This window comes from Heptranchias perlo, chromosome 5, assembly GCF_035084215.1.
Source record: "Heptranchias perlo isolate sHepPer1 chromosome 5, sHepPer1.hap1, whole genome shotgun sequence".
Lineage (NCBI taxonomy): Eukaryota > Metazoa > Chordata > Chondrichthyes > Hexanchiformes > Hexanchidae > Heptranchias > Heptranchias perlo.
Window position 1 is genome coordinate 104,090,352 of NC_090329.1, and position 26,362 is coordinate 104,116,713.

The 26,362-nt window shown below is 44.3% G+C and overlaps 1 protein-coding gene across 2 annotated transcripts in view; it reads right to left on the reverse strand.

Annotated features, from left to right (window-relative positions):
• ascc3 (activating signal cointegrator 1 complex subunit 3) overlaps window positions 1-26,362 on the reverse strand; it is a 599,461-nt gene that overhangs the window by 393,012 nt on the left and 180,087 nt on the right. For both annotated transcript variants that reach the window (XM_067984949.1, XM_067984950.1), the window contains exon 12: window positions 801-977. In XM_067984949.1, coding sequence (XP_067841050.1) covers window positions 801-977 — 177 coding nt within the window. The remainder of the gene's footprint in view (window positions 1-800; window positions 978-26,362) is intronic.

A 26,362-nucleotide genomic window follows, 5' to 3' on the forward strand; every position in this document is an offset into this window, starting at 1 on the left:
TCGCAAAAACCACCTACTTCCACTGCTGTGATATCACCTGCCTCCATACCTACTTCAGCCCACCTGCCACTGAAACCCTCATTCATGCATTTGTTACTTCAGGTTTGACTACTCCAATTGTCTCCTGGCTGGCCTTCCATCCTCCACCCTCCATAAACTTCAGCTCATCCAAAGTTCCATTACCTGTATCCTATCCCATACCAGGTCCTACTCACCCGTTATCTTTCCTGACCTACTTTGCTCCCGATCCTCCAGTAGCTCAAAATTAAAATTATTTTTGTGTTTAAATTCCTCCGTGATTTTGCTCTTTCCTAACTTTAACCTCCTCCAGTTCCATATTCCACCCCTCGCTAGACTCAAACTTTCTGTTCCTCTGACTCTGGATTCTTGTGTACCCCTCCTCTCTTACCCAAACATTTGGGAGCCAGGCATTCAACCATTAAGTCCCACTCTCTGAATTTCTCTCCCTAAACCCATTCCTTCTCTGCACCTCCCTCTCCTTCTTTAAGAATTTCCTTAAAACTCACACTTTTGACCAAGCTTTTACTGCCTAATTTCTCATTCTTTGGCTCAGCATTTGTTTATTCCTTACATCTCTGAATCGTCTTTTATATTAATGATACTCTATAAATGCAAGTTGTAGTTCCGATCTCCCTCACTTCCTCTCATTCTAGATATTCCTTCTCTTATTTGAAATCATGAAAGGATTGAGCACTGCTTCCAAACTCATGAAAAAGAATGGTCAGAAATATCCTTTGAACATTACTTCATTTGCACAGGAAATCACAACTGTCATTTACCTTGTTTGATGCTTTAATTCCTATAAAAGTCTGGCTTAGAGGCACAGGTCGAAATCGTCCATCAAAGAAAAAAAGCCCAATGAACGGATTTACATGAAGGAAAGTGGCTACATCAAGGAAATTGGGAAGGGTGGCTGATAAACCCACAATTCTGATCATACTTTGTGTGGACTCAACCTGCAAGAGAGCAAAAAGAAAAATATTGACATTTTGTAATCAATTCTAGCTGTTGCCAATTGCTGAGATAACAGCGATATTCAGGATATCTTTTTGTTGCACTTTATATCATTTGCTTAGCTTTTTTCCCCAAAATGAGCACTGAAGTGCATTAAACTACTGCATACAGATGCAGTCAATGTACTCTCCTGCAAATTAATATACATCACTACTATATCAATGGGCCGGATTTTGCTGTAAAAATAATCGTGACGCTAACAGCGCTCATCGTTACTTATTGAAAATCGGACAGTAACTTCTGGTAACCACACATGAGCAGTTAAACGCTGAAATCCGGAATCTGCTGTCCGAACCTGCATTGCTCCTCCAAAAGCAGCGCAAAATGGCATCTCATCGGCTGACTCACCGTTCAAACGGTATTGAATGGCATGACAGTCTTGTACTTACCTGACAGAAACGGACTAAACTTGCCAAGAAAAGTTAAGTCAAGGCATTTCAAGTCTAAGTACTCTTTTAATGGCGGTCTAAGTCTTAATTACTGCCAAACAATCTCTCTGGCACTGAAAGTTAACTTTTACACGTGTGGAGTCTCATTCCGACAGATTTTAATTATTGTTTGATATTAACAAAAATTAAATACTTTTTTAAAAAACTTTTTCTTTGTCTCTTTTATCTCTGTCTCTTAATTTAATCTTTCTTACCCTCTCTTTATTTCACTTTCTGTACCTGATTTGACATTGTATTCACTGTTCTAAATTACATTTCCTGGTTCTGACTCTGCACTGTTATTAACGACGCTTCAACCTGATAGGTTATGGAGATACACAGCTGCTTGCCATGTTCACGTGTCCCAGATGTCCTGTAGAGGGCACCGTGCTTTTTGGATCTCTAATTTCCAGGAACTTCCAGGAACGTGCAAAAGCTCATAGAAAGTCTATGGGTAAGTGTAAGTCTAACGAACGGCTAGTGCCGTGCTCTCACCGCTCACAGCAAAATCCAGCCCAATATATCAACCAATGTAAGGTGGGGAGAAATCACATGATGTGCATTTTGCAACTTACATCATTGGATCATGGATCTGTAACCAAAATGACTTTTCTAAATACATTTTCATGAGGGCTCTCGTTAAATACAAGAATAAAATATACAATCAAGAATAAAAGTTGGGAAATCGAGACGTGTATTTTATGGAACCATCTAGTGTCAAGTACTCTGTTCTGAGTAACCAGGCCAAAGAACCCAGTCAATTCCCATTGAAAAGAAAGGACACCCCTGAAATTGTTCAGAGTTAAAGAATTCACGTACATTATTGCCTGGGTGATCGGAAGAGTTGATTTACTTATCAGAGTAGTGTCTTTTAGCATCATCCATAAAGCCGCTAATGCATTACAGCATCAAGCACAATTAATCAATTTGTGCTTCGATTAGAGTTATAAATCAGGCTCCAAAAACATTATCTGCACTTATTTTGAAAGCATGGAAATATATTTCACATCAGTTACCCTGTGCAAATAGGACACATGAACAATCAAAATTCTCAACAGATATAATTGAAACTGAAACAATCCTTTTTTTAAAATAAAGAACTTTAGTCACTGTACACAATGTGCAACCAGATTTATAACTAATTAAAATCTACAAATCATATGTTTTTTTGTCAATTAATTGATAATGTGTATGCTCTTTAGGTATACGTGATCTCCATGGAGCACCATATTTCTTTATGCTGGAAGCATCTCCATAACATTGCCTGTCTCCACCCCTGCCTCAGCCTATCTGCTGCTGAGACCCTCATCCATGCTTTTGTTACCTCCAGACTCAACTATTCTAATTTAGTATACCATATCCACTGCACACAATGCGGTCTCCTCGACGTTGGAGAGACCAAACGCAAACTGGGTGATCACTTTGCTGAACACCTCCGCTCTGTCCGCAAGCGTGACCCTGACCTGCCGGTCGCTTGCCATTTTAATTCCCCTTCCCACCCCTACTCTGACCTTGGCCTCTTATACTGTTCCAATGAAGCTCAACATAAGCTCGAGGAACAGCACCTCATCTTTCATGCGGGCACTTGACAAGCTTCTGGACTCAACAATGATTTCAATAGCTTCAGATCATAACCACTGCTCCCATTTTTTCGGTCAGCTAGTGCTGGTAATGGTTCTGCTGCTGCCATTTACAGCTGCTACCGATCAATCTTTTGTTTCTCAACCTGTCCCATTACCATCTTCCTTGCCTTGCACCATCATCCCTTTTGTCATTTAATCATTCGTGCCCTCCACCCCATCAGAGACCTCCCCTTTTGTTCTTTCCGCCCCCCCCACTTTCCCTGGCTCTGTATGTGCTCAATAACGTTTAACTCTTTTAACATCTTCCAGTTCTGACGAAAAGTTCTTCGACCTGAAACATTAACTCTGTTTCTTTCTCCACAGATGCTGCCTGACTTGCCGAGCTTCTCCAGCATTTTCTACATAAAAACATAAGAAATAGGAGCAGGAGTAGGCCAATCAGCCCCTTGAGCCTGCTCCGCCATTCAATAAGATCATGGCTGATCTGATCCTTACCTCAAATCTAAATTCATGTCCAATTTTCTGCCCGCTCCCCGTAACCCCTAATTCCCTTTACTTCTGTTTTTATTTCAACAATTCCAATGCTCTCCTGACCGGCCTCCCATCTTCCACCCATCAAAACTCTCCTGCCCATATCCTAATTCGTGCCAAGTCCCCCACCCCCGTGCTCGCTAACCTACACTGGCTCCCAGTCTACCAATGTCCCAAATTTAAACTGCTCACCCTTGTGTTCAGATCCCATCATGGGCTTGCCTCTCCCTATCTCTGTAACCTCCTCCAGCCCTGCAGCCCTCCAAGAACTCTGTGTTCCTCCAACTCTGGCCTCTTTTGCATCCCCAACTCCCTTCTCCCCAGCATTAGTGGCCGTGCCTTTAGCGGTCTAGGCCCTAAGCGCAGGCATTCCCTCCCTGAACCTCGCCATTTCTCCACCTCTCTTCCTTTAAAACCCTCCTTAAAACCTACCTCTTTAACCAAGATTTTAGTCACTCCTCACCTTGGGATATTTTCCTATGTTAAAGGTGCTATATTATTGCAAGTTGTTGTCGTGGATGTTGTTGTTGTTGTTGTTGTTGACATTTGAATTCTATTCTGGCCTCTTTTTCTGATATGTTGCAAGCCTCAACGTTTTTTTAAAAAAACTTACTATTACCAAATAAAAAATATAAAGCACATATTGACTAGAGGATCCTATTTAACTTCTGCACACATAATAACATAATACTACTATGGGGAAAGCTTAAAATGCAGTTGCTGAACTGAAGTAGGTGTGATTATATTCATGCTACATTCCTCAAAATAATTACTCTCCATATATAGTGCTGACTCATTGAGCAGCAACAAGATTCAAAGTTCTCACTTCAAAAGCCATTCAAAAGGATCCTTTAGAATTCACAAATGTTGACAGGCATACTATTGCATATTAGTGACTGCTTTTTGTTAACACTAATTCATTCATATGTTACCATATCTAATCTTTCCATGATAATCAATGCTACAGCCTTCACTTCTTCATCTAATAATAATAAATCACTTAATTATGCTGCTTGTAAGACTATAGGCCCTTAACAAAATTTCACAATCTGGAATTGTAATATTAATCTAGTATGCTTTCTTAGATGTGAGGAAGGTGGACACGCACATTTGCAGTACTTGAAATTCTGATTCAGCTGCAGTGCTGTCAACCAGAAAACAAGTAAATGCAAAAAGAAAGTGGTCACAGCCAATGAACAGAATCAACCTACTCTGCACATAAATTAAATGCAAAAGAAGCTGATGGGTGTCGCCATGCACTTTTCCTCTCCAGTATTACTTGCTTCATCATAGGCTCTAAATCTACTTTCTTAAAAGCACTCAACTACTGATGCTGATGGAATAATATAACATTTCTAAAACTCATTTACATTTTATTTCTTATTGTAAGGTGTTAAATCAATTAATTGCCAGCAGCTCATTTGCACTTAAACTGTCTGGAGTAAAGATATGGACACATGAGCAGGTTTTCAAAAAATTGTTTTCATATGGTTCTGTACCCTCAACTAATTGACTTATGCACTGTGGAGATTTTGGGGAAAAAAAACAGGCTGAAGTTCAGTGATTTTCACTGGAGACTCACAGAAGTAAAACTGATTGCCCACAACAGTTTCAATTCAAAATGTAAATTATAGAACAAGTCCAGCAAAAACAAAATCCATTTGCTTGGTTTCATTGGTCAGAACATTGAATGCAGGAGTTGGGATGTCTTGTTGAAGTTGTACAGGGCATTGGTGAGGCCACACTTGGAGTACTGTGTACAGTTCTGGTCGCCCTATTATAGAAAGGATATTATTAAACTAGAAAAAGTGCAGAAAAGATTTACTAGGATGCTACCGGGACTTGATGGTTTGACTTACAGGGAGAGGTTAGACAGACTGGGACTTTTTTCCCTGGAGAGTAGGAGGTTAAGGGGTGATCTTATAGAAGTCTATAAAATAATGAGGGGCATAGATAAGGTCGATAGTCAAAATCTTTTCCCAAAGGTAGGGGAGTCTATAACGAGGGGGCACAGATTTAAGGTGAGAGGGGAGAGATACAAAAGGATCCAGAGGGGCAATTTTTTCACTCAAAGGGTGGTGAGTGTCTGGAACGAGCTGCCAGAGGCAGTAGTAGAGGCGGGTACAATTTTGTCTTTTAAAAAGCATTTGGACAGTTACATGGGTAAGATGGGTATCGAGGGATATGGGCCAAGTGCAGGCAATTGGGACTAGCTTAGTGGTATAAACTGGGCGACATGGACATGTTGGGCCGAAGGGCCTGTTTCCATGTTGTAACTTCTATGATTCTATGATTCTATGTTTGTGATAGAGACAGGTATATGGAAAATTTAATTTGGAAGAGTTCTACTTTACTGTAGAAGTCCCACCTCCTAACAGAAAATTACTAGTTTTATTTTGCATGTGAATGTAAAACTTCAGCAGTCTTTTGTTTTTATTAAGCCACATTTTCCTACAATATTTGAACCTGACATATGTGAAATTTGTAACATTTTGCAGGACAAGTAATTGGTTCCAAAGTTGCACTGGCTTTTCTCTTCAGGCAAGGTGTGACTTTTTTTACAAATTGTTCCTTTTCTATCTTAATAATGAGGGCCTCTTGGTAAACTTGTTATTTTATTGCATCCTAACAATCCTGGACGGTTAACAAAAAACACTACAAATTCCCCCTGCATGGGTAATGTTCCTGTACACAAGCAGTTTCCTCTACAGCACCAGGGAAAAAGTACTTGATCTTATCTGTAAGGCTTCCTTTTACATACAAGAACTTAGGTAATATACAGAAAGCGGATACTTAATTTGTCCTAAAATACACAGCATTTGAGTTCTAAAACATACTGGGGCATAATTTGCTGTGGTAGGGCATCTTACGGTGTCTGCCGTTAGTTAGATTGCGTGGCAAGTTGCTGAACGTGCAAGTTGATAACATCGCAGCAAGAGAAACAAGGCATCTGGGACCTGAGTGAACAGGGCAACCAACAGGGTATCTCCTTAACCAACCAGATTGAATGATTGTGAAATTAACAGTGCAACGACTGAGAAGGAAGTGTAAATTCAAGTGGGTGAATTCAATGTCAAATCAGGTACAAAAAGAGAAATAAAGGGAGTGAAAGAAAGATTGGATTGAGTCAGAGAGAAAAGAGAGACATAAAAGAAAAAATAATTATTTAAAATTTTACATTTTTAAAATCTCCAACAACAACTAAAGCCCGAAGGAATGAGACTCCACATTTGTAATAAAAACAGAAAATGCTGGAAATACTCAGCAAGTCAGGCAGCACCTATGGAGAAAGAAACAGAGTTAATGTTTCAGGTCGATGACCCTTCGTCAGAACTGGAAGAAACTGAAAATTAAACAATAAAGAGTCAGGGAATGGGGAGGGGGGAGGAAAGAACAAAAGGGAAGGTCTCTGATATGGTGTAGGGCAGGAGTGATTAAATGACAAAAGTGACGATGGTGCAAGGCAAGGAGGGTGGTAATGGGATAAGTAAAGAAACAAAAGATGGGTCTAGAGAAGCTGCAAATGACAACATTACCAGCACTTCGCTGTCCAAAAAAAAATGGGAGCAGTGGTTATGATCTGAAGTTATTGAAATTGAGTCCAGAAAGTTGTAAAGTGCCTAATCGAAAGACGAGGTGCTGTTCCATGAGGAACAGATTTCTAGCATCCGTAGTATTTTGCTCATCTAGACCCATCTTGCACTTGTAATAGTTGATTTTCAGTGCCAGAAAGGTTGACTGGCAGTAATTAATGTCATCACATTGTTAAAAGAGTACTTAGACTGGCATGGACAAGATTTAACTTTCCGTGGCGAATTTAGTTCGTATCTACCACGCAAATACTGCAACTTCACGTTGTTCAATGCGTTTCAATGGTGATGATGTGGAGGTGCCGGTGATAGACTGAGGTTGACAATTGTAAACAATTTTACAACACCAAGTTATAGTCCAACAATTTTATTTGAAATTCACAAGCTTTCGGAGGCTTCCTCCTTCCTCAGGTGAATGTTCACATTCGCCTGAGGAAGGAGGAAGCCTCCGAAAGCTTGTGAATTTCAAATAAAATTGTTGGACTATAACTTGGTGCTGTAAAATTGTTTACAATTTTCAATGGTGAGGCAAACATCGAGAAACTGTTTTCGCAAAGCTAACAACGGAGCGGCGTATCTCAGACAGCAACTTTTGGATATTTGAATTTAACGGCTCAATAGCCCTTGCCTAAAGTTGCTGTACCATTTGCACATAAGTAACGGCAAGCGCCATTATCCTCACCGTTATTTTGATAGCAAATTGTGGCCCACTGTGTCTCATGAGGATTTACATTTTAATGGAAGTCATATTCAATGTAAATGACCTTTTAGATGTTTTAAATCATTTAGACTACAAATTAAAGCATTATAAATACCAGACACTCCGCCTTAATCTAATAAAGCAAAAGAAAAAAAGATTCCAGTGAAAATATATAGATCATAGAGGACAGCATGAGTGGAGTCAATAGGATGTTAACAAGGGCAAATAAAAATTTAATAGCTGCCCATTGGTATAGCAAAGCAACTTAATCTCTTTTTTTTCAGGCAGCAGGAACAATGATGTTGGAGAGAATGACATGAACTCCGGAGTCTGAAGGGTGACATTTTAGTTTTACGTAAAAACTTGAACTGGAGCAAAAGAATGTTTTCAAAGGAAGGAAAAGCAGAATCAAGTTATTTTGGTTTTAAAACCACAAAAGGTGTGGTGGTACTGAAGAGTAAAAGAACAACAAACATTTCAAGTATTCACCCTATGAAAGAGGTCACAGTAAAAGAGGAGGTAGTTGAGATACTGGATGGGCTAAAAATTGATAAAGGAGGTACTAGAAAGGCTGGCTGGACTTAAAGTAGATAAGTTATCCGGTCCAGATGGGATGCATCCTAGGTTGCTGAGGGAAGGGTGGAAATTGCAGAGGTGCTGGCTAAAATCTTCCAATCCTCCTTAGATATGGGGGTGGTGCCAGAGGACTGGAGAATTGCAAATATTACATCCTTGTTCAAAAAAAGGTGTAAGGATAAACCAGACAACAACAGGCTAGTTAGTATAACTTCGGTGGTGGGGAAGCTTATAGAAACAATAATCCGGGACAAAATTAACAGACACTTGGACAAATGTGGATTAATAAAGGAAAGCCAGCATGGATTTGTTAAAGGCAAATCGTGTTTAACCAACTTGATTGAGTTTTTTGAGGAGGTAACAGAGGGTTGATGTTGCGTATATGGACTTCCAAAAGGCGTTTGATTAAGTGCCACATAATAGGCTTGTCAGTAAAATTGAAGCCCATGGAATGAAAGGGGCAGTGGCAGCATGGATACAAAATTGGCTAAGTGACAGGAAGCAGCGATTAGTGGTGAAAGGTTGTTTTTCGGACTGGAGGAAGGTACACAGTGGTGTTCCCCAGCTATCGGTACTAGGCACGCTGCATTTTTTATATATATATATTAATGATTTGGACTTAGGTGTACATGGCACAATTTCAAAATTTACAGATGACACAAAACTTGGAAGTGCAGTAAACAGTGAGGAGGATAGTAATAGACTTCAAGAGGACAAAGACAGGCTGGTGGAATAGGCGGACACATGGCAGATGAAATTTAACACAGAGAAGTACGAAGAGATACATTTTTGCAGGAAGAACAAGGAGATGCAATATAAAATAAATAGTACAATTCTAAAGCGGGTGCAGGAACAGAGAGACCGGGGAGTATATGTGCACAAATCTTTGAAGGGAGGTGGTCAGGTTGAGAAAGCAGTTAAAAAAGCTTACGGGATCCTGGGCTTTATAAATAGAGGGGTAGAGTACAAAAGCAAGGAAGTTATGTTGAACCTTTATAAAACACTGGTTCAGCCACAACTGGAGTAATGTATCCAATTCTGGGCATCGTACTTTAGGAAGGATACGAAGGCCTTAGAGAGGGTGCAGAAAAGATTTACTAGAACGGTTCCAGGGATGACGGACTTCAATTATGTGGATAGACTAGTGACTCCAGACCCACAGCAATGTGGTTGATTCTTAATTGCCCTCTGAAATGGCCCAGCAAGCCACTCAGTTGTACAATCTCGCTAAAAAAAAGTCATCATAAGAATAAAACCGGACGGACCACCTGTATCAGACCACTAGGCACCAGACACGACAAAGGCAAACCAAGCCCAGTCGACCCTGAAAAGTCCTCCTCACTAACATCTGGGGACTTGTGCCAAAATTGGGAGAGTTCTCCCATAGGCTAGTCGAGCAACAACCTGACAGAGCCATACTCACAGAATCATACCTTTCAGCCAACGTCCCAGGCTCTACCATCACCATCCCTGGGTATGTCCTGTCCCACCGGCAGGGTAGACCGACCAGAGATGGCGGTACAGTGATATACAGTCAGGAGGGCGTGGTCCTGGGAGTCCTCAACATTGACTCTGGACCCCATGAAATCTCATGGCATCAGGTCAAACATGGGCAAGGAAACCTCCTGCTGATTACCACCTACCACCCTCCCTCAGCTGATGAATCAGTCCTCCTCCATGTTGAACACCACTTGGGGCAAGCAGTGAGGGTAGCAAGGGCACAGAATGTACTCTGGGTGGGGGACCTCAATGTCCATCACCAAGAGTGGCTCGGCAGCACAAGTAACCAAGCTGGCCCAGTTCTGAAGGACATAGCTGCCAGACTGGACCTGCGGCAGGTGGTGAGCGAACCAACACGAGGGAAAAACTTACTTGACCTCGTCCTCACCAATCTACCTGTCGCAAATGCATCTGCCCATGACAGTATTGGTAGGAGTGACCACCGCACAGTCCTTGTGGAGACGAAGTCCCATCGTCGCACTGAGGACACCATCCAATGTGTTGTGTGGCACTACCACCGTGCTAAATGGGATAGATTCAGAACAGATCTAGCAGCTCAAAACTGGGCATCAATGAGGCGCTGTGGGCCATCAGCAGCAGCAGAATTGTATTCCAGCACAATCTGTAATCTCATGGCCTGGCATATTTCTCACTCTACCATTACCAACAAGCCAGAGGATCAAACCTGGTTCAACGAGGAGTGTAGAAAAGCATGCCACGAGCAGCATTAGGCGTACCTAAATATGAGGTGCCAACCTGGTGAAGCTACAACTCAGGACTACATGCATGCTAAATAGCGGAAGCAACATGCTATAGACAGAGCTAAGCAATTCCACAACCAACGGATCAGATCAAAGCTCTGCAGTCCTGCCACATCCAGTCGCGAATGGTGGTGGACAATTAAACAACTAACGGGAGGAGGAGGCTCTGTAAACATCCCCATCCTCAATGATGGCGGAGTGCAGCACGTGAGTGCAAAAAACAAGGCCGAAGCGTCTGCAACCATCTTCAGCCAGAAGTGCCGAGTGGATGATACATCGCGGCCTCCTCCCGATATCCCCACCATCACAGAAGCCAGTTTTCAGCCAATTCGATTCACTCCATGTAATATCAAGAAACGGCTGAGTGCACTGGATACAGCAAAGGCTATGGGCCCCAACAACATCCCGGTTGTAGTGCTGAAGGCTTGTGCTCCAGAACTAGCTGCGCTACAGCCAAGCCGTTCCAGTACAGCTACAATACTGGCATCTACCCGACAATGTGGAAAATTGCCCAGAAATGTCCTGTGCACAAAAAGCAGGACAAATCCAATCCGGCCAATTACCGCCCCATCAGTCTACTCTCAATCATGAGCAAAGTGATGGAAGGTGTCGTCAACAGTGCTATCAATTGGCACTTACTCACCAATATCCTGCTCACTGATGCTCAGTTTGGGTTCCGCCAGGACCACTCGGCTCCAGACCGCATTACAGCCTTGGTCCAAACATGGACAAAAGAGCTGAATTCCAGAGATGAGGTGAGAGTGACTTCCCTTGACATCAAGGCAGCATTTGACAGAGTGTGGCACCAAGGAGCCTGAGTAAAATTGATGTCAATGGGAATCAGAGGGAAAACTCTCCAGTGGCTGGAGTCATACCTAGCACAAAGGAAGATGGTAGTGGTTGTTGGAGGCCAATCATCTCAGCCCCAGGACATTGCTGCAGGAGATCCTCAGGGCAGTGTCCTAGGCCCAACCATCTTCAGCTGCTTCATCAATGACCTTCCCTCCATCATAAGGTCAGAAATGGGGATGTTCGCTGATGAGTGCAGAGTGCTCAATTCCATTCGCAACCCCTCAGATAATGAAACAGTCCGAGCCCGCATGCAGCAAGACCTGGACAACATCCAGGCTTGGGCTCATAAGTAGAAAGTAACATTCATGCCAGACAAGTGCCAGGCAATGACTATCACGAACAAAAAAGTGTCTAACCACCTCCCCTTGACATTCAACAGCATTAGCATCGCCGAATCCCCATCAACATCCTGGGGGTCACCATTGACCAGAAACTTAACTGGACCAGCCATATAAACATTGTGGCTACAAAAGCAGGTCAGAGGCTGGGTATTCTGCAACGAGTGACTCACCTCCAGACTCCCCAAAGCCTTTCCACCATCTACAAGGCACAAGTCAGGAGTGTGATGGAATACTCTCCACTTGCTTGGATGAGTGTAGCTCCAACAACACTCAAGAAGCTCGATACCATCCAGGACAAAGCAGCCCGCTTGATTGGCACCCCATCCACCACCCTAAACATTCACTCCCTTCACCACCAGCATACTGTGGTTGCAGTATCTACCATTCACGGGATGCACTGCAGCATCTTGCCAAGGCTTCCTCGACAGCACCCCCAAACCCGCGACCTCTACAACCTGGAAGGACAAAAGCAGCAGGCACATGGGAACAACACTACCTGCATGTTCCCCCTCCAAGTCAAACGCCATCACGATTTGGAAATATATCGCCGTTCCTTCGTCGTCGCTGGGTCAAAATCCTGGAACTCCCTTCCTAACAACACTGTGGGAGGACCTTCACCACACGGACTGCAGCGGTTTAAGGCGGCGGCTCACCACTACCTTCTCGAGGGCAATTAGGGATGGGCAATAAATGCTGGCCTCGCCTGCGACGCCCACATCCCATGAACGAATAAAAAAAAACTTCATCGGGTCCGGAGTCAATGTTGAGGACTCCCAGGGCCACTCCCTTCTGACTGGATACCACTGTGCTGCCACCTCTGGTGGGCCTGTCCAGCCGGTGGGATAGGACGTATCCAGGGATGGTGATGGAGGAGTCTGGGACATTGGTTGAAAGTTATGATTCTGTGATACTATGGCTATGTCAGGCTGTTGCTTGTCTAGTTTGTGGGCTAGCTCTCTCACTTTGGCACAAGTCCCCAGAGGTTCGTAAGAAGGACTTTGCAGGGTCGGCTGGGGCTTGGTTTGCCTTTGCCTTTGTCATGTCTAGTGCCTAGTGGTCCATCCAGTTTTATTCTTATTATGACTTTTTGTAGCAGGATTGTACAAATAAGTGGCTTGCTAGGCCATTTCAGAGGACAGTTAAGAATCAACCACATAGCTGTGGGTCTGCAGTCACATATAGGCCAGACTGGGTAAGGACTGCGTGTTTCCTTCCCTAATATTAGTGAGTCAGATGGGGTTTTATGACAATTCGGTAGTTTCATGGTCACCATTACTGATGCGAGCTTTTTATTCCAGATTTTATTTTAATTCAATGAATCGTGCCAGGATTTGAACTCATGACTCCAGATTATTAGTCCAGGCCTTTCGGTTACTAGTCCAGTAACATAACCACTATGCTACCGTACCAGGTACTGTTTAGATAAAGTAAATAAAGAGAAACTGTTCCCATTGGCAGAAGAGTCAAAAACCAGAGATCACAGATTTAAGATGGTTGGCAAAAGAACCAAAGATGACACGAAGAAAGTCTTTTTTATGCAGCGAGTAGTTATGATCTGGAACGCGCTGCCTGAGACGGTGGTGGAAGCAGATTCAATCGTGGCTTTCAAAAAGGAATTGGATAAATACTTAGAGAAAAAATATGCAGGTCTATGGTTAAAGAGTGGGATAATGGGACTAACTGGATTGCTCTCACAAAGACCTGGCATGGGCTCGATGTGCCGTATGGCCTCCTTCTGTGCTGTAGCTACTCTATGAATCGATGAATGTCTTAGTTAATGAAAATCGCACAAAAGTACAGTGGGGAAATTCTATAGGTTTCAATAAGACAAGCATTGTGGATCAAGTTAGAGGCAAACATATTAATATAAACCTCTAATATTAAAATTATGTAGAATCAAAACTCAGACCCAAAAAGTAGAAAAAGAGGATAGCATGCCGGAAATCCCAAGAAAACTAATATTGAATCGGGGACCGGGACTTGATAAAATTAATATAAGTAAAGCAACAGTAATGAAGAAAATAATAGCACTAAAGAGTGACAAATCCCCAGGACCAGATGGTTTCCATCCCAGGGTTTTAAAGGAAGTAGGTGAGCACATTGCACATGCCCTAACTATAATCTTTCAAAGTTCTCTAGATTCAGCAACTGTCCGTCTGGATTGGAAAATTGCACGTCATAGAATCGTAGAAGTTTACAACATGGATACAGGCCCTTCGGCCCAACATGTCCACGTCGCCCAGTTTATACCACTAAGCTAGTCCCAATTGCCTGCACTTGGCCCATATCCCTCTCTACCCATCTTACCCATGTAACTGTCCAAATGCTTTTTAAAAGACAAAATTGTACCCGCCTCTACAACTGCCTCTGGCAGCTCGTTCCAGACACTCACCACCCTTTGAGTGAAAAAATTGCCCCGCTGGACCCTTTTATATCTCTCCCCTCTCACCTTAAATCAATGCCCCCTCATTAGACTCCCCTACCTTTGGGAAAAGATTTTGACTCACTCCGCTTTTTAAGAAAAGAGAGAGAGGGAAACCAGGGAATTATAGACCAGTTAGCCTAACATCTGTTGTGGGGAAAATGCTGGAGTCTATAATTAAGGATAGGGTGACTGAACACCGACAATTTTCAGTGAATCAGAGAGAGCCAGCATGGATTTGTGAAAGGTAGGTCATGCCTGACAAACCTGATTGAATTTTTTGAAGAGGTGACTAAAGTAGTGGGCAGGGGAATGTCAATGGATATTATTTATATGGACTTCCAGAAGACATTTGATAAAGTCCCACATAAGAGACCATTAGCTAAGATAGAAGCCCATGGAATCGAAGGAAAAGTACGGACTTGGTTAGGAAGTTGGCTGTGCGAAAGGTGACAGAGAGTAGGGACATTGGCTGGATGTGACGAGTGGAGTCCCGCAGGGATCTGTCTTGGGGCCTCAATTATTCACAATATATATTTACAACTTAGATGAAGGAATAGAAAGTCTCATATCTAAGTTTGCTGATAACACAAAGATTGGTGGCATTGTAAGCAGTGGAGATGAAAACATAAAACTACAAAGCGATATTGATAGATTAGGTGAATGGGCAAAACTGTGGCAAATGGAATTCAATGTAGACAAATGTGAGGTCATCCACTTTGGATCAAAAAAGGATAGAACAGGGTACTTTCTAAATGGTAAAAAGTTAAAAACAATGGATGTCCAAAGGGACTTAGGGGTTCAGGTACATGGATCATTGAAGTGTCATGAACAAGTGCAGAAAATAATCAATAAGGCTAATAGAATGCTGGCCTTCAAATCTAGAGGACGAGAGTACAAGGGGGCAGAAGTTATGCTGCAGCTATACAAAACCCTGGTTAGACCGCACCTGGAGTGTTGTGAGCAGTTCTGGGCACCGCACCTTCGGAAGGACATATTGGCCTTGGAGAGAGTGCAGCGTAGGTTTACTAGAATGATACCCGGACTTCAAGGGTTAAGTTACGAGGAGAGATTACACAAATTGGGGTTGTATTCTCTGGAGTTTCGAAGGTTAAGGGGTGATCTGATCAAAGTTTATAAGATATTAAGGGTAACGGATAGGGTGGATAGAGAGAAACTATTTCCGCTGGTTGGGGATTCTAAGAGTAGGGGGCACAGTCTAAAAATTAGAGCCAGACCTTTCAGGAGTGAGATTAGAAAACATTTCTACACACAAAGGGTGGTAGAAATTTGGAACTCTCTTCCGCAAACAGCAATTGATACTTGCTCAATTGCTAAATTTAAATCTGAGATAGATAGCTTTTTGGCAATCAAAGGTATTAAGGGATATGGGCCAAAGGTGGGTATATGGAGTTAGATCACAGATCAGCAATGATCTTATCAAATGGCGGAGCAGGCACGAGGGGCTGAATGGCCTACTCCTGTTCCTATGGTCCGAAAATAAAATCAACTAATACACAATTTTATTCACTGACCGTGTCTAATGGCTTTATGAAGGGGAAGTCATGTCTGACAAATTTGCTTGAGTTCTTTGAGGACATAACGTACAGGGTGGATAAAGGGGAACCAGTGGACGTAGTGTAGTTAGACTTCCAGAAGGCATTCGACAAGGTGCCACATAAAAGATTATTGCTCAAGATAAAGAATCACTGGATTGGGGGTAATATTCTGGCATGGGTGGAGAATTGGTTATCTAACAGGAAGCAGAGAGTTGGGATAAATGGTTCATTCTCGGACTGGCAACCAGTAGCCAGTGGTGTTCCGCAGGGGTCAGTGCTGGGTCCCCAACTCTTTACAATCTATATTAACGATTTGGAGGAGGGGACCGAGTGTAACATATCAAAGTTTGCAGATGATACAAAGGTGGGAGGGAAAGTAGAGAGTGAGGAGGACATAAAAAACCTACAAGGGGATATAGACAGGCTGGGTGAGTGGGCAGAGATTTGGCAGATGCAATACAATATTTGAAAATGTGAGGTTATGCACTTTGGCAGGAAAAATCAGAGAGCAAGTTATTATCTTGATGGCAAGAGACTGGAAAGTACTGCAGTACAAAGGGATCTGGGGGTCCTAGTGCAAGAAAATCAAAAAGTTAGTTTGCAGGTGCAGCAGGTGATCAAGAAGGCCAACGGAATGTTGGCTTTTATTGCTAGGGGGATAGAATATAAAAACAGGGAGGTATTGCTGCAGTTATATAAGGTATTGGTAAGACCGCAGCAGGAACACTGCATACAGTTTTGGTGTCCATACTTAAGAAAAGACATACTTGCTCTCGAGGCAGTACAAAGAAGGTTCACTCGGTTAATCCCGGGGATGAGGGGGTGGACATATGAGGAGAGGTTGAGTAGATTGGGACTCTACTCATTGGAGTTCAGAAGAATGAGAGGCGATCTTATTGAAACATAAAAGATTGTGAAGGGGCTTGATCGTGTGGATGCGGTAAGGATGTTCCCAAGGTTGGGTGAAACTAGAACTAGGGGGCATAATCTTAGAATAAGGGGCTGCTCTTTCAAAACTGAGATGAGGAGAAACTTCTTCACTCAGAGGGTAGAAGGTCTGTGGAATTTGCTGCCCCAGGAAGCTGTGGAAGCTACATCATTAAATAAATTTAAAACAAAAATAGACAGACAGTTTCCGAGAAGTAAAGGGAATTAGGGGTGACGGGGAGCGGGCAGAAAATTGGACATGAATTTAGATTTGAGGTTAGGATCAGATCAGCCATGATCTTATTGAATGGCGGAGCAGGCTCGACGGGCCGATTGGCCTACTCCTGCTCCTATTTCTTATGTTTTTATGTTCTTATGTAATCATATTCTCATATTGACCTTTTTTTTCCCAAAAGAGATCCTTGGTTAACTAACTTATCTGTCATTTATTTTATTGCAATTGTTTTACTTGTATGCAATGTCAGGAGGTTGAAACTAGCAGCAGCACGAGTGGGGAGTGAGAAAGAGAGCAATGAGCTGTCCTGTGGGTGGAAGAGCACCAGTATGGAATTAGAGGCAGGGAGCAGCAACGAAGAGTGCCATCATGTAACATGAGGGGTTAGAGAAGAATGCAAGCATGAAACTGGAGGGTGCAAGAGAGCAGAGTGCTACCTTGAACTGAGAAGGAGGGTGGAGGGGGGTGGGGGGGGGGGGAAGAGAAATCCCACCTGGAACTCGGATGGGTGTGAGGGACTATGGGAAGGGGGAGGGGGGAATGGATGGGGATAAAAGTGCCAAAGCACCAAAAAGATGTGAAAACAATAAGAAATCCTTGTCTTCATCTTAAGCAGGTTCCCAAAGATGGCGGTGGTAATAGTAACAGTATATAATAGAATACAACGCTTTATACCCACAGACTCATGATAAACAATTGAATGTCCCATGAAGATGAAAAGTTTGGATAACAATGTTAAACAGATTCTTTCAAAAGAAGATTATGGTCAAATTTCAAATCGAGTCATTCTGGGCCTGATTTTAGCAGGCCTGCGGGTTTCCGGCGGGTTGGGTTTCGGGTGCGTGGCCTCCGCGCCCGGTGAAATTAGTGGGTTGCCCGCGCGATCGTAGCAGGCAATGCACTAATTGGAATCACTTACCTGCTCCTCCGGGGTCCGCGCTGCTGATCTGCGCGTCGGGCAGGCTGCGCATGCGCAGTACGATCTGTCAGCTGGAGGCTCTCTAGTTAAAGGGGCAGTCCTCCACTGACAGATGCTGCAACCAATGGAACAAATTACAGCATGGAGCAGCCCAGAGGGAAGGCTGCTCCCAGTTTAATGATGCCTCACCCCAGGTATCATCAGATGGGGTGAGGAGGAGGGGGAGGACAGAGATCTTCCACCCGGCGGGCGGGAGGAAGCGGCCTGCCTCTGCCACCAAGAAGGCCTGGCTCGAGGTGGCAGAGGGGGTCACCTGCACCACCAACATATCGCCCACCTGCATACAGTGCAGGAGGCGCTCCAATGACCTCAGTAGGTCAGCCACAGTGAGAACACGTAGTCTTTCCCCTACACTCCGTCTGCCACAACACTGCCCCCACCCCACATCTCCTTCGGCACCGCCAACACCACTCTGTCACATCACTCCTCATACCCACTCAAACCCCATCCTCAACTTACCTGCACCTACTCACTTCGCCAGTACTCACCCGCCACTAACACGCAACCCAATCCTCATACAATCTCATGGCTCTATCCCATACTCACCCTCTCGTGCATCTCTCTCACGGCCAGCCTCACTCAACCTGCCACCACCTGTGCTGCAGCCACAGGGCATGCATCGCATATGTGCAGTAGGCAGCGTACGGCAAACGTGTCGTGAGCATGAAGGGGATGCACAAGGGTGTCTGAGGGTTTGCCATGGGTGTTACCTATATTGAATTTCAGAGCAACAAACATCACACATTATATTGGCACCACCACTGCCATGTCTCCGCGAATCCTGTCTGTTGTGTCCAATAATGCCCGCTCCTGGGTATCACTATGAGGACCCACCACTGATGCCACCCATTGTGTCACTGCAGAGTAGGTGCAGGTGTATTTGCAGGGCTCTTCCGCGCAGACAACTGAGAGACATCGGCGGTGTACCCGGCTGCACCCTGGAAGGATGCGGAGGAGAAGTTGTGGAGGGCAGTGGTGACTTTGGCAGCGACAGGTAAGCAGATGGTGCTGGGGCCAGCCAGGAGCAGCTCGGCATGAAAGAGCCTGCAGATCTCCACGACTACATGTCGAGTGAATCTGCGCCTCCGTGTGCACTGCTGCTCGGAGAGGTCCGGGGAGCTGCGCCTCGGTCTGTGGACCCTGTGGCGAGGGTAGTGCCCTCTGCGACGCGTCTCTCTCTGCGGTAGCCCTCCCTCCTGCTGTACAGGTGGATGTGTCACAGCACTCTGTTGTGGAGCTCCACGTGTCAGAGGTGGACGGCGTGGATGGCGAGGCTGGTGATGCTGTTCGCCCTCCGAGGGGGTCATGACTGCAGCTACGGTGGCCCCCATCCGCAATATGTACATCTGAGGGGGTCCGCAAGGTAGGCACATGTCTCCGGACCCCGGGGTGAGTGTGCAGGTTGGTGACTTTGACCGTCAGGAGGTGGGTGGTGGAGGCCACACTTTGTCCCAAGTGACAGAGCGGCCTCCTGCAATGGGTGAGGGTCTCCCCCCCCACCTACCTGTCAAATGGACCTTTGCAGCTGCCACAGGCTGACGGCTGCAACACGTCCAGTTCAACTAGGACTGTTTCCCCCAGTGTGTGAAACAGTCCCATGTTTCCCCAAAATCACACACAGTCCCGTAATCAGGTCAGTTAATGACCTGAACGAGTGAAATAAATAACCTCAAGTGGCATCCCGCTGGCTTTAATTGCCTGCGGGATTCCCACCAGCGGGGGCAACGCACGCACCCCCGCACGTCATCGGGGAACCCGGAAGTGGGCGGGATCGTGGCGGGTTCCCGTCACGTGACTGGATATCGGGATTTTCGGGGCCCCCCCTGCTGGAAACCCACAGGAAACCAGACGGTAAAATCGAGCCCCCTGACTCCGGGAACCTTTAATGCAAGATATACAAGGTAAAAAATATAAAGAAAATATCTGCACACTGTTGAGTTAGATGAAATATACGGCTACATCTCAATTGGTGAATAGCTGAGTTCCTGGTTAATATTTTTAAGGCATTCATATATATGAGAACCGTATTTAAGAAACAGAACACAGAAAATGCTACCCTAATATTCAAAAGGAGCAAAACACAAACCTGGTTTTGCTAATATCAGTCATGGGAAAATGGTTAAGTGTATCAAACAGATACATTTGTGCTCATCTAAAGAGCACAGAGCCATCAGTCCAGGTTTCGAAATAGGTCATGCACTACTAATCTGCTGAAGTTCTTCAATGTTTAGTGAACTAATGTATGAAGGCTATTTAGTGGATCTAAATTTGCTTTGATTTTTCAAAGGCATTTGGTAAAGTTCAACATGAGATTCTTAAAAGGAGTTTAGGTTCATGGAATTAATGCTGAATGAGTTAGCCGGATTGAATATATGAAATATATAATAGTACACAAGAGGCCATAAGTAGGGTAATAAAGAGAAAGGGCTCAGCCTGGGAGCAACTCTGCAAAGACCTATTCTGGATCCTCTGCTGTTCAGACTATTTATAAGTGAATTAACATTCTAAATGTTGTTGATGATGTCAAGGTGTACAGCCAGATGACAAATATAAAAGACAGAAGGAAAGACTTCCATTGATACATCACAATATAACATCTCTCAAAAATGCCTCAATTATTTTTGAAATACAGTTACCATTGATCACGTAGGCAAACTTACCAAACATTTTGCACACACGAAGATCCCACCAACAGATGACAAATATAACAGAGATAAATAGTACATAAAAAGATAAAGACCAATTCGGAAAATGGGCTAAGTAATGGTGCTTGACTTTTAAGTAGATAAAATATAAGGTAAATCGTACAGGAACAAGAAACAGTAAACAAGTGCAAAGTCAGAAAAGTAAATGATTTGGGTTAGGGTTTGATTATCAGTCACTGAAAGTTTCCATTCAGTGTGCAGCGCTGTCAACAAAGCTAATTAAATACGAAGATGCATCTTGAGAGAATCTGACTGCAAGTCACAACAAATTATCTTAACCTTATATTGCTGAGGCCATTTTGGGAGAGAAAAATGGTCTATAAAATCAATGATTTTATACTGATCACATAATCCTATCACTATTACAATTGACTCGCATGAAGTAATAGATACATAAATGCAGATATGTCACCAATCAAAAATACAGCTCAGTTTAATATTGATTAGCAGCACTCTCAGCTTATGGCAGCAGGTTGTGGGTTCAAACCCCACTACAGACTAAAGCCACAGTATTGAGGAACTGCTGCTTTGTCTTTTGGATGAAATGTTAAATCAAGGCTCCATCTGCCTTTTAAAAAAAATATTTCAAAATATACTTCATTTCATAACATTTAAAGATACACACAGTAAAATATAAAAGGACACAATTCCAAGAAACATAGTTCAAACCAATACAATGCAGATCATGCACACTATGAGCCCATTATCACAGTTCAAAACACAGTACATATCTTCTAATACATTCTGTACAATACAAAGTGGGGTGGCCTTTCCCCATTGAGCCTTTGCGGAGGTCACACCTCGCTTCAGTGTGTCCTGCAGCACGTACTCCTGAACCTTGGAGTGTGTCAGTCAGCAATACTCAGTCGTGGACAGCTGGATGACCATCAGGTTTCGGGCAGACCGAAGGGCCTCCTTCACTGAGTTGATGGTCTTCCAGCAGCAGTTGATATCTGTCTTGGTGCGCGTCCCTGGGAACAGCCCATAGAGGAGAGCATCCTGTGTTACCGAACTGTTGGGAATGAACCAGGACAGATACCAACGTATCTCTTTTTTTTCAAAAAATATACTTTATTCATAAAATTTGCAGCAATACATACAATACAGTTGTCATATCACATTCCAAATGTACACAATACAGATTATACAATTTGCAGGTTACGTCAAGTACAGTTCAATGAACACAATGAACACAGAGCGGCGGCGGACCTGGGCGGAACCAGAGGCGAGAGACTGGAGAGCGGGAATATAAAGAGCAGCGACCCGAGGCCCGAGACCTGAGCAGCGGCGGACCTGGGCGGAACCAGAGGCAAGAGACCGGAGAGCGGGAATATAAGGAGCAGCGACCCGAGGCTTGCACTGAGACCAGCGGCAGAGTTCGGGGTGACGTCACCAGTCAGAAAGTGACGCGGCACAGGGGAGGAAGCTGATTGGTGAGTAGGTTCAGGTGAGTATTTCTACCATTTTACTGTAAGTAAAGTAATAAGAAAGGGAAGGTCTGCAGGTTTTATAGCAGGTAGTGTTTTTTTTTAGTGAACCTAGGTCCCGACTTTGGTTAACATTTTCTAATTTCAACGTAATTTAAAAGGGGTAACTAAGCTAAGGCAAGTCATGGCAGCAGACCTCGCACCCATGAAATGCCCCTCCTGCAAGATGTGGGAAGTCATGGACACTACCAGTGTCCCTGCCGAACATGTGTGAAGGAAGTGTGTCCACCTGCAGCTACTGACCGATCATATCTCGGAGCTGGGGCTGCGGGTGGACTCACTGTGGAGCATCCGTGATGCAGAGAAACTCGTGGATAGCACGTTTAGCGAGTTGGTCACACCGCAGGTAAAGGGAGTACAGGCAGGAAGTGAATGGGTGACCACCAGGCAGAGTAAGAGGTGCAGGCAGGTAGTGCAGGGGTCCCTTGTGGCCATCCCCCTCTCAAACAGGTGTACCGTTTTGAATACTGTTGGGGGTGATGGCTCACCAGGGGAAGGTGGCAGCGGCCAGGTTCATGGCACCGTGGCTGGCTCTGCTGCACAGGAGGACAAGAAAAAGAATGGCAGAGGTATAGTGATAGGGGACTCGATTGTAAGGGGAATAGACAGGCGTTTCTGCGGACGCAACCGAGACTCCAGGATGGTATGTTGCCTCCCTGGTGCAAGGGTCAGGGATGTCTCGGAGCGGCTGCAGAACATTCTGGAGGGGGAGGGTGAACAGCCAGTTGTCGTGGTGCATATAGGTACCAACGATATAGGTAAAAAACGGGATGAGGTCCTACAAGCTGAATTTAGGGAGTTAGGAGTTAAATTAAAAAGTAGGACCTCAAAGGTAGTAATCTCAGGATTGCTACCAGTGCCACGGGCTAGTCAGAGTAGGAATGACAGGATAGCTAGGATGAATACGTGGCTTGAGAGATGGTGCAAGAGGGAGGGATTCAAATTCCTGGGCCATTGGAACCGGTTCTGGGGGAGGTGGGACCAGTACAAATTGGACGGTCTGCATCTGGGCAGGACTGGAACCAATGTCCTAGGGGGAGTGTTTGCTAGTGCTGTTGGGGAGGGTTTAAACTAAAGTGGCAGGGGGATGGGAACCGATGCAGGAAGTCAGTGGAAAGTAAAGTGGTGACAGAAACAAAAGGCAGTAAGGGAGAGTGTACAAAACCTGACCGGACAGATGGTCTGAGAAAGCAGGGCAAAGACCAAGGGAAGTCTAGATTAAACTGCATTTATTTCAATGCAAGAAGTCTGATGGGCAAGGCAGATGAACTCAGGGCATGGATGGGCACATGGGACTGGGATGTTATAGCTATTACTGAAACATGGATAAGGGAGGGGCAGGACTGGCAGCTCAATGTTCCAGGGTACAGATGCTATAGGAAAGATAGAGCAGGAGGTAAGAGAGGAGGGGGAGTTGCGTTCTTGATTAGGGAGAACATCACGGCAGTAGTGAGAGAGAATATATCCGAGGGTTCGTCCACGGAGTCCATATGGGCAGAACTGAAAAATAAGAAGGGAGAGATCACTTTGATAGGATTGTACTACAGACCCCCAAATAGTCAACGGGAAATTGAGGAGCAAATATGTAAGGAGATTACAGACAGCTGCAAGAAAAATAGGGTGGTAATAGTAGGGGACTTTAACTTTCCCAACATTGACTGGGACAGCCATAGCATTAGGGGCTTGGATGGAGAGAAATTTGTTGAGTGTATTCAGGAGGAATTTCTCATTCAGTATGTGGATGGCCCGACTCGAGAGGGGGCAAAACTTGACCTCCTCTTTGGAAATAAGGAAGGGCAGGTGACAGAAGTGTTAGTGAGGGATCACTTTGGGACCAGTGATCATAATTCCATTAGTTTTAAGATAGCTATGGAGAATGATAGGTCTGGCCCAAAAGTTAAAATTCTAAATTGGGGAAAGGCCAATTTTGATGGTATTAGACAGGAACTTTCAGAAGTTGATTGGGAGAGTCTGTTGGCAGGCAAAGGGACGTCTGGTAAGTGGGAGGCTTTCAAAAGTGTGTTAACCAGGGTTCAGGGTAAGCACATTCCTTATAAAGTGAAGGGCAAGGCTGGTAGAAGTAGGGAACCTTGGATGACTCGGGAGATTGAGGCCCTAGTCAGAAAGAAGAAGGAGGCATATGACATGCATAGGCAGCTGGGATCAAGTGGATCCCTTGAAGAGTATAGAGATTGCCGGAGTAGAGTTAAGAGAGAAATCAGGAGGGCAAAAAGGGGATATGAGATTGCTTTGGCAGATAAGGCAAAGGTGAATCCAAAGAGCCTCTACAAATAAATAAAGGGCAAAAGAGTAACTGGGGAGAGAGTAGGGCCTCTTAAGGATCAACAAGGTCATCTATGTGCGGAACCACAAGAGATGGGCGAGATCCTAAATGAATATTTCGCATCGGTATTTAGGGTTGAGAAAGGCATGGATGTTAGGGAACTTGGGGAAATAAATAGTGATGTCTTGAGGAGTGTACATATTACAGAGAGGGAGGTGCTGGAAGTCTTAACGCACATCAAGGTAGATAAATCTCCGGGACCTGATGAAATGTATCCCAGGACGTTATGGAAGGTGAGGGAGGAAATTGCGGGTCCCCTAGCAGAGATATTTGAATCATCGACAGCTGCAGGTGAGGTGCCTGAAGATTGGAAGGTAGCAAATGTTGTGCCTTTGTTTAAGAAGGGCGGCAGGGAAAAGCCTGGGAACGACAGACCGGTGAGCCTGACATCTGTCGTGGGTAAGTTGTTAGAGGGTATTCTGAGAGACAGGATCTACGGGCATTTGGAGAGGCAGGGACTGATTAGTAACAGTCAGCATGGTTTTGTGAGAGGAAAATCATGTCTCACAAATTTGATTGAGTTTTTTGAAGGGGTAACCAAGAAGATAGATGAGGGCTGTGCAGTAGACGTGGTCTACATGGACTTCAGCAAAGCATTTGACAAGGTACCGCATGGTAGGTTGTTACATAAGGTTAAATCTCACGGGATCCAAGGTGAGGTAGCCAATTGGATACAAAATTGGCTTGACGGCAGAAGACACAGGGTGGTTGTAGAGGGTTGTTTTTCAAACTGGAGGCCTGTGACCAGCGGTGTGCCTCAGGGATCGGTGCTGGGTCCGCTGTTATTTGTTATTTATATTAATGATTTGGATGAGAATTTAGGAGGCATGGTTAGTAAGTTTGGAGATGACACCAAGATTGGTGGCATTGTGGACAGTGAAGAAGGTTATCTAGGATTGCAACGGGATCTTGATAAATTGGGCCAGTGGGCCGATGAATGGCAGATGGAGTTTAATTTAGATAAATGTGAGGTGATGCATTTTGGTAGATCAAATTGGGCCAGGACCTACTCCGTTAATGGTAGGGCGTTGGGGAGAGTTATAGAACAAAGAGATCTCGGAGTACAGGTTCATAGCTCCTTGAAAGTGGAGTCACAGGTGGATAGGGTGGTGAAGAAGGCATTCAGCATGCTTGGTTTCATTGGTCAGAACATTGAACACAGGAGTTGGGATGTCTTGTTGAAGTTGTACAAGACATTAGTAAGGCCACACTTGGAATACTGTGTACAGTTCTGGTCACCCTATTATAGAAAGGATATTATTAAACTAGAAAGAGTGCAGAAAAGATTTACTAGGATGCGACCGGGACTTGATGGTTTGACTTTTCGGGAGAGGTTGGATGGACTGAGATTTTTTTCCCTGGAGAGTAGGAGGTTTAGGGGTGATCTTATAGAAGTCTATAAAATAATGAGGGGCATCGATAAGGTGGATAGTCAAAATCTTTTCCCAAAGGTAGGGGAGCCTATAACGAGGGGGCATAGATTTAAGGTGAGAGGGGAGAGATACAAAAGGGTCCAGAGGGGCAATTTTTTCACTCAAAGGGTGGTGAGTGTCTGGAACGAGCTGCCAGAGGCAGTAGTAGAGGCGGGTACAATTTTGTCTTTTAAAAAGCATTTGGACAGTTACATGAGTAAGATGGGTATAGAGGGATATGGGCCAAGTGCAGGCAATTGGGACTAGCTTAGTGGTATGAACTGGGCGACATGGACATGTTGGGCCGAAGGGCCTGTTTCCATGTTGTAAACTTCTATGATTCTATAATGTACATAATTACAGTTCATGAGAGTCTAGGGTGCCTCACTGCATTA